Source organism: Orussus abietinus, unplaced genomic scaffold, assembly GCF_000612105.2.
Source record: "Orussus abietinus isolate OABI.00-Male unplaced genomic scaffold, Oabi_2.0 scaffold20, whole genome shotgun sequence".
Classification (NCBI taxonomy): domain Eukaryota; kingdom Metazoa; phylum Arthropoda; class Insecta; order Hymenoptera; family Orussidae; genus Orussus; species Orussus abietinus.
In genome coordinates, this window is record NW_019394282.1 from 600,414 (window position 1) to 615,361 (window position 14,948).

Here is a 14,948-nt window from a genome sequence, read left to right on the forward strand (position 1 = left end):
GGCATCCCTTTGTCCGGGGCGCGCCAATGGGCCGCTGCTCCGGCGCCATTGGCCGCGTCCGAATTTTTGCCGCGCCCCGCTTCTCGGTCTTGCCGCCGGATGGCGCTAGGGAGGCGCCTCGCATCTACGAGTGCACGTATGTATAGAGAGAGAGAGGGAGAGAGAGAGAGTATCGAGCGAAAATGACACACCTACACCGTCGTTCCTCCAGATAACCGGCAATTCCCCGTATCAACGGAACCTTCCAAAGAGAAGACCCTGGCGTTAAAATCTCTTACATTCGTCCACTCTGAATATGAAGACGCGGTAAATAAATCCGAAAACGCGAGCATAACCTAAAACCGAGGTCACAGCGACCTCGGTTATAATTACGTAGATGGATTAAAAAGCTGGAGTATCGATCGCCCCGGGAAATATCGAAAATCCGGAACATCGATAAGTTCATCCGCCGGTGAGAAATCACTTTCGGGGCCCCTTAACAAAAAAGACAATAGAACCCAATCCGAGTTCGTCGAGCGAGTGGAAAGCATTTTAACGGGCTAGCGAACGAACCGGGGTAAGTAAAATAGAAAAGCGGGACACGTAATGAACGGTTCGAGAGGGATGACCCGCTCTCGATCGAATCATTCGGATTTTTAATCGATCACTAGCGCACGCACGCACACGTATCGCCTCGCGGTGGAAGAGGAGGGAAGAAGGAGCTCTCGTACACCGGCATAAATAATCCACACAATGGCATCCCTCGGCGCGAGGGTGGTACGAAAATTATAGTCCCCGTGCGCGTTACATCCACCTACTATGTGCCACCTACCACTTTTAAAGCGATACATATTTTATTAGCCGCCCTCGGAAGGAGCGCTGCCGGCTCGTAAGTGCGTACGCGAGTATGCCCGCAATGCCGTCCCGTCCAGTGGTTCTCCGAGCGCTCGCCTGCGCGCATGCGCCGGTGCGCACCTCCAGGGAAAATGGACGCGGCCGAGCCTCTCGATCGTTTTACGGCCCGAGAGTAAATGTCGCTTCTCGACTAATAAATTTCTACCCCGACGCGCCAACACAAACGCTCGCCTGCCGCGGAGGCACTCGGGCCTTTATTCAATTAGAAAAAGACTGCCATTATACATCTTCGAATTGTTTATCTTATTGCTCTCTTATTGCTCTCTTATTGCTCTCTTATTTCTCTCGGGGCACGGTTCGAACGTGGAGACGAAGTAGCATCAACCGCTCGAGTAGGACATCATTTTAGTTAACACTAGGTTTACGGGACCCGTCAATTTGCCGGAATTCAAACTTCAAAAAGAAATACCGAAAAAACCATAGCATTAATTTTAACCATTTTTGTGTCGTAAATTGAACATTTCATCCAAAGAATTTGTGCACACAATTATTTTTTCCTAAGCCTTCTAATTATTAAAATCTGTATGTAGTATACCTATCTCTACGAAACCCGTCAAATTGACGGACTAGCTAATTTCATAAACGATCCATATATATTTGCTTCGTTGCAGTGAGTGTAAGGCGAAGATGAGAGTGAAAGTTTGCATCGAAAGTGGAGAAACAGAAGGATCTTCGGATAGCGAAGAGGAAAACTTCTTGAAAGGGTGTCGTAGCAAGAAAAGGATGCGCATTCTTTCTAGTCCTGACTCCGAGGATGAGAGGACGAGCATTCCAATCATTTCCGTGATAATTTTTAAAAAAGGACTTTTTACTTATTAATAATTTATTTAAACGTAAAGCCTAGGGTTGTTTAATACAGCCTTAATTGGAATAAATCGATTTTTTAAAGAAAATGCGTGTTTTCGTTTACCCGTCAATTTGACGGGTGCTCGTAGAAACAGGTATATAAAAAACGCCCGTAAACCTAGTGTTAAGCAAGTCGGTCTAGATAAACCGAGATTACCGGGAAATTTCATAAAGGGATGTGAAAGTGGCATTCGAAAACTCAATCGTTCATAAAACTTTTCTACTAACTAGGTGTCTCAAACCGTTTCATACTTTAAAACGTGAATATCGAGACCCTAAGTTAGGTCCTTAAACTCGGGAGATTTCATTTTTTATAAACTACCTTTTAAAATACCTATAAAGAACTTTGAAAGGAATTGAAATTTCATGAGGTTTCAGGACCTTCCTCATAATCTCCCTATTCACGTTGTAAAGTTTCTAACTATTCGGTAAACCGAGCTGGGGGGAAATGTTTTATAAACGAAACCTCTTCGATGTCACTTTCACATCACCTTAACCACTCGGAGAAAAGTATTCGGCTAAGTCAATGAAATTATTCTAGGGTCAACCATAGAATATGGTCATTACATGGACAAGCAATAAAATCGTTGACATGACTAAATTCTTTGGTTAATAACCTATGACCGATCGCACATAATGTTATGCCTCATCGCGTGCAGAACTTTCAAACGATCCGATTAACGCAGTTCTGAGAACGGTTATTATAAATATTTTCGACGTTTCATGCATATAGAATGACCCTTTTATATCCACCTTATGAAATCCACGATAGTCACGGTTGACGCGATCGTAAGGATATCTCAAGTAACTGACCGCGGAAACGTTGCGTTAATTTCGTCGGGAACGGGGAAAATTCTCGTCATGGTCCGAGCGTGCAATTAGTGTCCGATTAAATTGCGTCGCGAGGTTACGAGGGTGGATAGAGGGCGTACGGTAAATCGAAGGCTGTTTCGACCGGCGATTCGTTAATAAGTAACGACGGTTTACACGGCGTTACTCCTACGTGAGAACAACGTCGGCTCGGCGGCGGAAAGCCGGGGTATACGAAGGGTTAACCTGTACGCGGTACACGTGTTTACGGTAGCGCGACCGACACGTGTCTGGCGCGCATAGTGGTGCGCGGTTCCTAATAAACAGAGGGGGCGCGAGAGAGAGGGACCGAGCGGCGGCCGGCGGGAGGGAGGGAGGAGGACGGTGTAGAATTTCCGCGGCGGTATTTCGGCCCCGATATCCCAGGGACGCGGAATAGGGAATCAAGCGGGAAATCGAGTTCGCGCGATCGCAACGACCAACTCGCACGAAACCCCTCGGCCGATTCGCGAGACTATCGATCGGGGTTTTTCGATATGCCCCCTTCGATTCCCGATTAGAGCTCGCGAGCGAAATCGGAGCTCCTCGATAAGCCGGAATATTGCATCGAATTGGCTCGGAAACCTCGACTTCGGGACAAAATACCGCCGATATATCTCGGCTACGATAATAGACGCCTAATCGATGCACCCTCGATTTGTCTCGACCCAGAAGACTCGACATGCACGTCGTGAGCGGTGCTAGAGAATACTATCACGTAAAATCTCCTTTTACTCGAACATTAACATAAACATACCGTATAGTCAAGAGTACCTTAAGGACAATTTTCTGCCACTGTACATCGAGTTCATGTCAAGGAGTAACGATCGGTCATCTTTATGAGACCAACTTGCAAATTGAAACTGCACTGTTTCCACGTTGGAGAATTTCGCTCGAATATACGTCTCGATGTTATGCCTTAAATAATTAATGCTAACTATTGTAACTGCAGCGTCTCGATTTTTGAGCCCCCAAAGTGGAATGAAAGTGACGTCAAAGAGACCGATGAAACTTATCTCCAAGCCGGGTGTACCGAATCGTTTCAAACTTTTCAACGCAAATATGAAGACTGTAAGGAAGATCTTGACACGCATGAAACTTCGATGATTTTTTTTTTTTTAATCTGTCTACAGACATTTTTAAAACTTAAATTTCATGAGTGCTCTAGGCCTTCCTTAGGGACTCTACATTCACGTGGTAAAGTGTGACACGATTCGGAACATCCAACTCGAAGAAACATTTCATGAATGACTGACCGTACATTCGCCACTTCCATGTCACCTTAATCATTCAATGTTGAATTTCAAGGTATGTAATGTGCAGCCTCTTAGAATATAGTCAAAGCTTAGGTACTCACCAGGCGTCGTTTCGGCTTGATGAGGGGTCGATTCTGGCCGTTCATCTTGTAATAGAGTCCGCAAGCGTTGCAGAGATAATGTCCGGTGCCATCTCGTCGCCAAAGGGGTGTCGAGGTTGCTCCGCAATTGACGCACTCGCGACCCTCTGTGATGGGCGATCCACCCCGAAGGAAAAGTTACAATCAGTGGACATTCAATTTCGCTCCGTCTCTAAACTAAGCGTTTCCTCCCCTCGCGAACGATCCATCACCCCACCCTCTTGAAAAAAAAAAAGGGGACCAAAAATGCTGCAAGTTTCCACCTCTTCCCTTGGACAGCAAAGTTCATCTATATGAACCCACGTTCGCGTAATAGATTTCCGGGGAAACTTTCGGAAATGCCGGCTTTCTCTTCGTCGGAAGAAAGGAAAGCCGAAGTTCGAAATTCCAGGCTGCGATTTTGGATCGGCCACCAGCCGAGGAAACGCATTATTAACATTTAAGTGTTACTGTACGAGAAGCAACGAGACGGCCGAGAGAATAGCCGAGGTTTCGATGTACTTAGCCGAAATCCCGGGTATTCTTTCCCGGCCGCTTGTGAAAGGGGTTACACTCACAGGGTGACGTGTCACGTGCATGCGGACATACCATTAAGCGATTACCAGAGCAAAAGCAGAATTTCGTAGGACCACAGCCGTTCCAAGGAGGGATACGGAGTTTCAGACCCGATTCCTGGGATGATTGGGCGCGAACGGGGATAGAGAAGGATAAGATTAGGATCGCATCGCACGAATCGTGACGGCACACTCTCGGAAATAATTTCCCCGAGTAAACCGGGGATTCCACGTCGGATCGCTCCGATTGATATCGAAAGAATCCCCGTTATCGCCGATCGGCGGAATAATCGAACGGTTGACAAAACTCGGACTCCGCCCGAAATTTCTCGATTCGGTGATATGGAAACATCGAACCGTCCGATTTTTAAGTTACCATCAAATTTTCACAAGACGAGTTATCAAATAATTGCGTACTTAAGAATTCTTTAAGAATCTTCGATTCGACGATAATTAATTTCAATTAGTAACGTACTAATATTGAACTGTACAATTTTTAAGTTCGTCAGATTACATTTTCACGGAGACAAGTGATCGCACTTGAGAATTCTTTGACAATGCCGCGGTGCACATTGAACCAGTAAATTTTTCAGTTACTTCGATATTCTCGCGATTTTTAAGTTACCATCAAATTTTCACAAGACGAGTTATCAAATAATTGCGTACTTAAGAATTCTTTAAGAATCTTCGATTCGACGATAATTAATTTCAATTAGTAACGTACTAATATTGAACTGTACAATTTTTAAGTTGTCATATTACATTTTCACGGAGACAAGTGATAATGACAATGCCGCGGTGCACATTGAACCAGACAATTTTTCAGTTACTTCGAAATTCCCGCGAAGCGAGTAATTGAGACTTGAGAATTCTTGAAAAATGAATTTTCCACTTTCGTCGCAGGAGTGTAAGAGCGCACGGGTCACGATTACGCGGACGTTCACCAATGACTACCACCAAAAAGAAGGGACCTGTCGATCAGTGGATCACGAGGAGCCGTTTCCTCCCCATTAGACATGCGTAATGCCGAGATCGTAATGCGTCGCCAATCGATCGTCTCGTTGGTCTCCGCATCAGCGACTTAGAGACCCGTCCTGCACACGGTTCCCAGATCGTCATCCGATGATTGCTCCTGTGGTATAAATCTCTATACTCAACAAAGAGTAAAAGTAGTCTCAACGGCACCTGATCGTCCTCCTACCTAAATTACACCTTTAATATAAATATCAGGTGTGCCCAAGAGTGCCTTTACCTTCCCTACCCCTCAATACTCCCAAAATGATATCACGTCCTCAATTAGAATCGTACCTCAGGATATCCGAAAACAAATACATTCCCATAAGAAAGTGTGGTGCGTGGGGATAATTAAATTGCAATGATGCGCGATTCGACGTAAGATTATTGCCGTCGTTCAAAAATGATTCTGGTTCCTAGGGTCCGATTGGTATGGGCGCGGCCCCCTTTCCCCTCGTGATAAGAACCGACGTTCGATTACTCGCCTTCACGGCCCCCGAAATGGTTAGGCCTCTCGAACGCGGACGCAAAAAGCGATATCGATTCGACGATTGCTATAATTGAGCACCTGCGCGAACGAGCGCTTACAAGATGGGCGGACAGCTCGACGCGCGGACGGACGGACGGGCGGACCATCTCCGAGGAACGCGGCAACGGGGGCCGATTAATGCATCGTGGCCACGTGTGGACGCGCCTCGCCGAAGGGGGAAAAAAAAAGAAAAAATACCAGACAAAAAGTTCCACTTAGAGCGACCATTAGATTATCCCCCGATTCGAGCGACGCCTCCCCCTTTACCGAATCTCGCGATCCCTGGCACGCACCTAACCTCAAAAGGAGACAAAAGTCCGTCCCATTAAATCTATGACTTTAATCTGCCTTATTAAATCACTGTTTACTGGAAGATTCTATAAAATGCGAGATAAAAAAAAATATATCGACTTAAGTGCAGTCTTACCGCTATACTGCATACATTAACGTGTGCAATCACCAAAAATCATCCATATATAAAATCCCATAAAATCCGCAGAGTATCCATGATACATCATCGCGTGGTTCTACCTAAAAATGCATACCGATAAATGCAGCATAGCGGTAGAGCGATGCTTTGGTCGAATTTTCATGACATTTTCGACATTTTTTTCCTTTCTCGCGATATCCAAGAAACAGAGTATTGACACGTTAATACTTTCGTTACGAGTGATGAAAGGGTGTGGAGAGAAGAGTATAAAATGAAAAGAACGCTCTAAGGTTAAAACCGACTCCTCTAATAGTCGGTATGAAATGGAGATGGATCTCGTTAAGACTCGCCGTTTCGCCGACAGAGATTGCAGCATCTCCCAGGGTAATTAGGCCGCCTGCACCTGCGCCGTGCGAAAATTGGCCAACCTCGGGGGGTTGCGCAGCTCGCCTCTCGTAGACGAGGCGCGTCCCAGATTTCCCGTTTCCTCGGGTTTTCGTGGCTCCTCCTCGACCTACGGGGACGCGTCCGCGTGCATATCCGCGGGACGAGCCCATTTAATTTTAATTAGCCTCGACTAGAGGAGCGCCGTGCGAAACCGCGCGCGGCCATTGTGTCAGGGACCCGCGAGCGGTTGCGGCAATCCCCGCATCCGGCTCGTTACTTGGATTTGACATTTTTCCGTTTTTCCACCCGACCATTGTTGGGGAGTCGACCGACTCACGCGAGGCCCCCGCGAGGTGCCAATTTCGCGGGGCCCGACACGCGACGTCGTTCCGTGCGAACGCCGAGGACAAGGCCCCCCCCACCCGTGGGGGTAATTGCCCCCGAGAGAGGGGGCTCTGCGTGTCCGCTCTCTTATTGGCTGCCAGTCACCTTTTCCGGAAAGCGCAAAAAAAAAAAAATCACCACTCCGGATGCCTCGTCGAGAATAAACGATCGTTGACGTCTTGCATTCCATTTTTCATTGGGGAATTAAATCACATTTGGTATCTCGTCGAGATCATCTCTCTCGGGATAAAAGTGACATCTAACTCATGGACGGTTCTCTAACCTGCTAGGATTTATCGACATATTAAGAAATACTGTTGGCATCCTTTTTTTTTTTTTTTTTTGAAAATTGAATCACATTTGCTTGAGATGATCTCGTGGAAAGCATGAAAACTGCCTCGTGAGGGATTTTCTATCCTACTGCAACTTGTCGACGTATTAGAAAAAAGAAAAAAAAAACAACAAAAACGTTGCAAACGAAGGGACTCACTGGCATGAAATAGTGATTCGAATACTACTGATGAATCTTGTAGAAATTAATTTTTCTTCGCAATCTTGTTAAAATTTAGGAATTCTAATTTCTCATGTTTTCCATTACGTTAGGTGCATCTCGTTGCAGTGTTCTGTACGGACGGTGCAACGGCGAGTACGAAGCAACTTGCGTAAATACACATAACGTTCGTGTAACATGATCGCACATTGAGCCACGCTAGGCTCTTAATAACTGGAGTAATAATAACCAACTCCAACGGAAGATGGCGTCGCTTTGGCCAGACCCCGTTATAAAGAGACCATAAGGGAGCAGTTATCATACCATCTGCGATTTAATCTCCGAACCATTTGGACGTGATTCTCGTTGTTATGTAGCCATTCCGCCGATTGTTTCAACGTTGACGTCCACCGTGTTAGTAGCACGTTTCTATGCCTTAAAACCCAGCAGGCGTTCGATTCCAGTCAACAAAGGACCTCATACCGACCTGGCATAATTCCCGGACACTCGATTATTCTTACACAAAGTATCGACGCACCTCGCGACTTACAAAAAAAAATCAAAAAACTCTCATGAATTTTAACGTCTATGAAAATTACTGTCATTCACTCGTTACCGATCTCTGTGAAAGAATTGGCCATTACCCATGAACAGCTGATATCTTAGCGGTCGGAGGAAAAATGTCAATGCCCTTAGATAAATCGAGTCGGCGATGACTGGTGCCAATATAAATCATCAATGACGTATTTGTTAGGGAGAGAAAAAAAAAACAATGTTCAGTGTCCCGTGATGGTATCAGATCTTAGTCGGCACCGATCGCGCGGCAAAAAAGGAAAAAATCAGGAGAGAAGAAAATATCCTTGATGAATAAGTTACGTCGCCGAGGGTCAACGAAAATGTAATGTTGCTTGTGAGAGAACTGTAGCCACACCACATCGACAGAAATCGTGCTCTCATGGTGTCTCGTGTGTCCCTCTGCGAGGGGGTGCGCGCGCCCTCGAGTCTCGTGGGTGCCACTCAAACAAACGTCAGTGAGGCAAAATACAAAGTTCGGGTGTCCTTCCGCAACAATCGATCCACAATAACAGAACGGAACTCAGGGTAACCAAACCGAGGATAATAATATATATGTGAATTACGTATTGTTACTTGTAAGCGTTAGTTGACCGCCACCGAAAGCTCGCGGGGGTGTAACCAAGGAGAACGGAAATCGTAAGGAATCAGCTGTCGTTCTGCCAAAACATTTATGTTGAGTAATATAATCGATGTATTAAGCATTTTATGTCATCGTAAGTATTGATAAATTCTAAAATCTGGCGCAAGAAAATATTTTACGTCATTTCATGGCGCGAGAGAATATAGTAGATGGAGAAATTAAGCGTTTCTGTGTCCTGGTGTGATTAATATTGTTATTTTATTTTTATTTTTTTTTTTTGTTGTTATTGTAAAGGAGAGTGCAAGTTGAACCACAAGAGGATAGATTTGGCAGAACGCATGCTTTCAACTAATAGTAAAATGAAGAAAAACCAGAGTCCCAGACCGGTGCACCAGGTATCCCCCTTGGTACTGGCTGTACCAAGAGAACGTCCAGCCCATAAAAAACCAAGAAAAGTAAGCGTACAAACAAAAGCGTGAATCAACCAAGGGAATAACCAGGGTATGAAAATACGATCGATTTAAGGACATCAAATCATCACTTTTCAAATACAGTTCCAAATTCACTTATCTTCGCGCCTCTGTATTGAACGTAAGTATTGTGGAAAATTATGGAGGTTAAAAGAAAAAAATCTAATGCGTCCAAACGCGTACGAGTAATTCTCTTCAACATCTAGTTTTTATCAAACTAAGTACTCTTTACCATTTCCCCCTCGTTTACAAGACTGAGAATTTTCAAGAATACAAATTTCTACACCGACCCTCACGTTACATGTCACGTCCCCTGTTACTCAATTTTTATTTATAGACGATTTAATGACTTGAATGCTTAAATAAATCTCCTTCGACATACCCTGGAAGAAACAAAACCATACCAAGGAAACTCCCGAAAACAAAGGAAACCAAAGAAGAAAAGAAAACCGTAAGATCGGGGGAAATCGAAGGACGAGGCAGGCTCCCGAAATCGTGCAGCAATTATCGAGAACCTGCAAGGAGCAGATAAACCGACGATTCCCCGAGTCTCGTCCGAGTTATCGAGCATGTCTCCACAACAATTCCGATACTCGACGTCAACCGAGTGGAGAACACTTTCGGGTCCTCGACGCCCTTGCAGTTCTCGATCCCTGCCACCCTATCGACAAGGAAAGATCAGGTACAATCGTAACGTGGTTCAATTACAAGAGTGTGCCCCCAATGGGTACAGCTGCGACAACAATCGACTCCCCTTGAACAATATTTCCGACATCCCCGTAACGAAGTTAACCGCAGTTAAGAGACCAATTACAGATGCCAAAGTCGCACCCACGTCCCGAGATTCTCATCGTCGAAGCATTCCCAAACCTGATAACCTCCTCAACCGTTACGATCGTCCCCGATCATACCTCCCCATCCCTGACTCCACCTCTCAAACCGAAAATCCGTAGAACCCGAGAACCAAGAGGTAACCAAAGATCCCAGAGTAGGATATTAACCGTTTGAGTCCTAAGGGGTATTGAAAAAACACTGTCGAAGAATCCCGAACAGCGCAACCGCGCTTTCTCTAAATGAGTACGAGAAGACCCAAACAGCGCGATAGCGCTTTGTTTATTTTATGTCGATGAATCCCACTCGGCGCGATAGCGTTTCTTGAATTGTAAGATGTATTATTTAGACCCTTGCGTTACGATTTAAATTCCAATAGCGCGTGCCATAAACAACAAAAGTGTCGGTCATACATCGGCCCATTTCACGGTTTGGCTGAACGTAACTTCTCATACGGTTTGTTTACATTTGGCCCGATTGACATACACCACGTCTCTCACACGTTTTGTTCACGTTTGGCCCGATTGATTTACCACGTCTCTCACACGATATTGTAAGTTAAGAAGTTAAAAGAAGGAGCTGTGTAATGTACTTGGGTCAGTGAATCTGAGCGACTTTGACAATCGGTGACGCACCGTCAGTTGTCCACAACGCTCGAAATGTGCTGGGTTTTCTCGACATAAAATCTGAACAGCGCAATCGCGCTGCCTAGGACTCAAACGGTTAAAAGAAAATAAACGTAAAAATGAACGCATAAGTTTGCGATATCGCAGCCGCTTACCGGCGGACGTTTTGGACTTGTTCCTGGGCTTTTGCTGCTGCTGCTGCTGGGAGCCGGGCGAGCTCGGGGTGTTCCCGTGGGAGCCAAGGAGTTTGGCGTCGGGGGCGACCCCGGTGAGGCCGGGGGTGGGCGCGTGGTGTGCCCCGGCAAAGAGGGTGGGTCCGTTATGGGGATTGTGGGAGTGGTGGCCGGGGTACTGGAGGTGCTGGTAGACGTTGTACGCGGCGGTGGGGTCGTACTGGGAGGCGGGCGTGTGGTGGGACGCGTACGCGTCCCGGGGTGAGTTGGCACCCTGGCCCTGGTACTCCTGCTGTTGCTGGTTGGCCGTCGCCTGCTGGCTCGCCGCCGCCGCCGCCGTCTGGCCCGACTGGTTATTACCTTCGCGCGGCTTCACCTGGCCGGAGGCGTTGGTGCCGTTGTGCTGGTGGGGCGGCGAAGGCGCCCCGTGGTGGTGTCCCAGCATCACGGAGGGCTTGACGTCGCAGGACCCGCCGGCGGCCGCCCCCAGGGCGTCCTGGTGGTGCATGAAGGCGCCCATCACGGCGGCGTGCGCCACCGCCGCCTGGTACTCGCTGCTGCCGCCCCCGCCGCCGCCCCCGAGGCCCAGGCCGCCCCCCTGGGGGCCTCCGCCCGCCGCCCCGCTCGCCCCGCTGGCCCCGTTGTTCGCGTTGTTGGAGCTCGACGTCGTGCTCGTCGTGATGCTGTCCGGCGTCGCGTCCTTAGGCGGCGTCGGCGGGAACGAGAACAGGTGGTGGCCGCCCCCGGCCCCCGCGTGGCTCGAGAGGCTCCCTGACGTCGGGGGCAGCGACGAGCCCAGCGGGCTCTGCGGCTTCTCCTCCGTCCCCGAGGCCGACCCCGTCGACGCCGCCGTCGCCGGGAAGCCCCAGGGCTTCGACGCGTCCGCGGTCGTCCCCGACAGCCACGGGTGCAGCACCGAGCTGTGGAAGTGTGGCCTGCAGACCTGGCTCACCGGCCCGCTCGACACGCCGCTTCCGGACATCCGACCTGCGAATCGAAGTCGGAGATTAGTCCCGTCGCTCGTAATCCTCGGTGGAACCGTGATAAGACCCGCTCGAAAGTCGAAGAACCCCAGCAGAGAAAATGGCAAAATTGTGGAAAAATCGGAAAATCGAATTGGTCACACGTTGGTCCATGAACATGTTTTGCGTACAATACGTACAATTACGTACGTCCTCGTGCAATGCAGGAAATCCCCCTGTTAGAAATGAAATTATAAAATTCCGGCACTTTCTTGTACTAGGGGGCGAGGGAATGTCAGGTCCTAAAAATGAATCGATACACGCGTATTATAAACTTTGAAATATAAATTTATATTTCCTTTTCTCATCGACGGCGTTGGGGTAATGCCTTCCCCGTGAAAATACCGCCTCCCGGTAGGCGACCGGAAAGCATTCGTTTTACGGGGAATCGGGAACCTGTTTCGAGGTGTCTTTCTTAAGATTAAGAAAAGTCGCGATATCGGAGATGCGCAACAACCTTCCCGACTCCCTCGGAAGGGGCCGATTCGCGGAATGATGCCAGCGCGCGAGGGACCGGACTTTTATGCCGATCGTAAAAATGCCTAATTGCGGCACGTCTTAATTAAACGGGCCCCGCAGGACCGCGACCGTCCGGAGTCGCGCCATTATGCGAGTCTCTTTATACGCGCCTCTTCCTCGTCCCGTACCTCGGATTCCCGTGTACACGCGTATAAGCGAGGCGTGCTTACCAAAAGTTACGTCGGCGGGGAAAATTTCACGGCTCCGTTTATCGATCGCAAAAGTCACGGTTAATTAAACAATCCCCCGGGTAATTGAGCATTCCTCCAAGGTCCTCGAATTTTTCGCACCCCGGGCCTCGGAGTTCATAAATTAGGGCCTAATAAAAACATTTCGTTACCCCCCCTTTTTGCCGCCATTTGGCAAGGAATCGTCGTTAGGATTTTACCTCGCACCTTCGAGTACGTCTTCGCGTGGTGCAACCGAACACTCGGTACTTTTAATTACCGGCCGTGTCCGCGCACTTACCGGCCCGCAACACCACCGCGTGGTTGCGGTACGTAATTAGGTGTTCATTAGCGTTTTTAATTTCGTCACTGCCACGGCGTTGCGCAGTAGCCCCGATGCACCGGGGCCGCCATTTTGGTCCCGACCGAGGTCACCAAAACCGCGTACCGACTTCTACCGCCTATGGGAAATAAACACCGAGCTTTGAACATGCTATTACCCTCGAACACCTTTCCCGCGAGATGTAAAAACAATTTCCGAAAGTGCGACAAGAATTATCCTCGACCCCGATCCCTTTTCGCCCCGCCGAGCACCCCATGTCATAACTGCATATCCCTGAAATACCATAATACATAACAAAACTTATATAACCCAGCCATTACTACAAATCCATCAGCACTGCAGTTACATATCATTAACATAACCCATAATCTGGTACCGATACAACCTATCTTTCACTATTCGTTTCATAACGGGTTTATATAACTGCTTCGGGAACAGTAGGACAAACTTTACGTACATGTAACGCGTATGTTACGGTACATTACGAGGACGTGTGCACCGGTTATATGGTCGTTAGAAGGCAATGTTTGGTAGGGACGTCTCATGGGCGCAAAGTGATGCGGCAACAAATCGGCTCGCAAATCGCGGACAGCCTTCTCCGAACGAATCGGCAGCCAAGTCGGCCGGGTCTTTACGTAAAGCTCGATATTACCGGCATTACGCTAATTCCCCGTCGGAGTGTCGCGACAAATTATCGCCGTGGCACCCGGTTGTTACAGTCGGCTCGGTGCGTAATACCGATACGACATTCGCTCCCAAGTACCGGGCCAGAGTAATGGCGAGAGAGCATTGACGCGTGTACGCGCAGATTTTCCGCGCGTGCGCGCGCCCGGCATTACGGCGCGAAGTTGGCCGCCGGCGCGCCGATCGATATATCGAATGGCTTCTTGCCGAAGCGCGACGCCACCTTCGCGGCATACGCTGATAACGAGAGGGACTGTTTTGCCACGGGCCTCCCCCCGGCTGAATTATGGGCATTAATTTAAGCTTAAGCCCCGACCCCGCCCGGCTCGACTCGGCTGAACTCGGCTCGACTCGGCTCGACTCGGCTCGACTCGGCTCGACTCGGCTCGACTCGGCTCGACTCGGCTCGGCTCGAGTGTCTCCCCGCGGGAAAGCTCGCGCGAAAAACCGCCGCCAATTCATCCTCGACGACAGCGCCGCCTTCCGAACCCCGGCAGGCCCGCGAACTAGAGTTCTAAATCCAGTAAGTTACGTCAGAAACGAAGAGAAATTCCCGGTAACTTATCGGTAATTTCTCCAAAGCCTTTTTTATCGAGAAATTATGAGAATTTGAATTTTTCAACAGAGCGAACGAGAGGTTTCGATTAGCTATAGAGAAACATCGTAAAGGGGAAATTCCGTTGTACGTTCTCCGTAGCCAATCAAAACCTCCCATTCGCTTCGTCGCAGAATGAAATATCAGTTCGTTTGAAACAAATCGCATGGAATTTTCCGTGAAGTTGTACATACGTGAATATTTTTAGCTGGAGATAAATACGACCCTATAATCAATATTTTCTAATAGTAATTATTACTCTTTAGCTTGAACTTTGAAGTTGATTGAAAAAAAAAAGTTATTTAAACTAAGAAACCTAAAGTATAAATAACAAAATTAACGTTCTCTTAAATTCTCAATGTTCCCGGTAACGTACGGTATGTTTCACAGTTACCTTCTCCAATTTAATGTTACCGAGAATTTTCGAACTCTACCGCGAACAAAAGCGCGACCGGCTCCCTCCTATTTATCTTCCCGAGATTTTCTTCTATTTTTTTTTTCTTTTTAATTGCAGCGTCCCTTCAAAATAATAAAACGTCGAAACCAAGGACGATGGACCCGGGGAGTTTCTGCGATATTAGCGACGCCT

The 14,948-nt window shown here is 47.9% G+C and overlaps 1 protein-coding gene across 1 annotated transcript in view; it reads right to left on the reverse strand.

Annotated features, from left to right (window-relative positions):
* Positions 1-14,948, reverse strand: part of LOC105694630 (transcription factor GATA-3) — a 94,512-nt gene that overhangs the window by 57,278 nt on the left and 22,286 nt on the right. Inside the window, exons 3-4 of the mRNA XM_023434949.1 lie at positions 11,012-12,016; positions 3,947-4,092 (exon numbers count right to left, since the gene is read on the reverse strand). Coding sequence (XP_023290717.1) covers positions 3,947-4,092; positions 11,012-12,016 — 1,151 coding nt within the window. The remainder of the gene's footprint in view (positions 1-3,946; positions 4,093-11,011; positions 12,017-14,948) is intronic.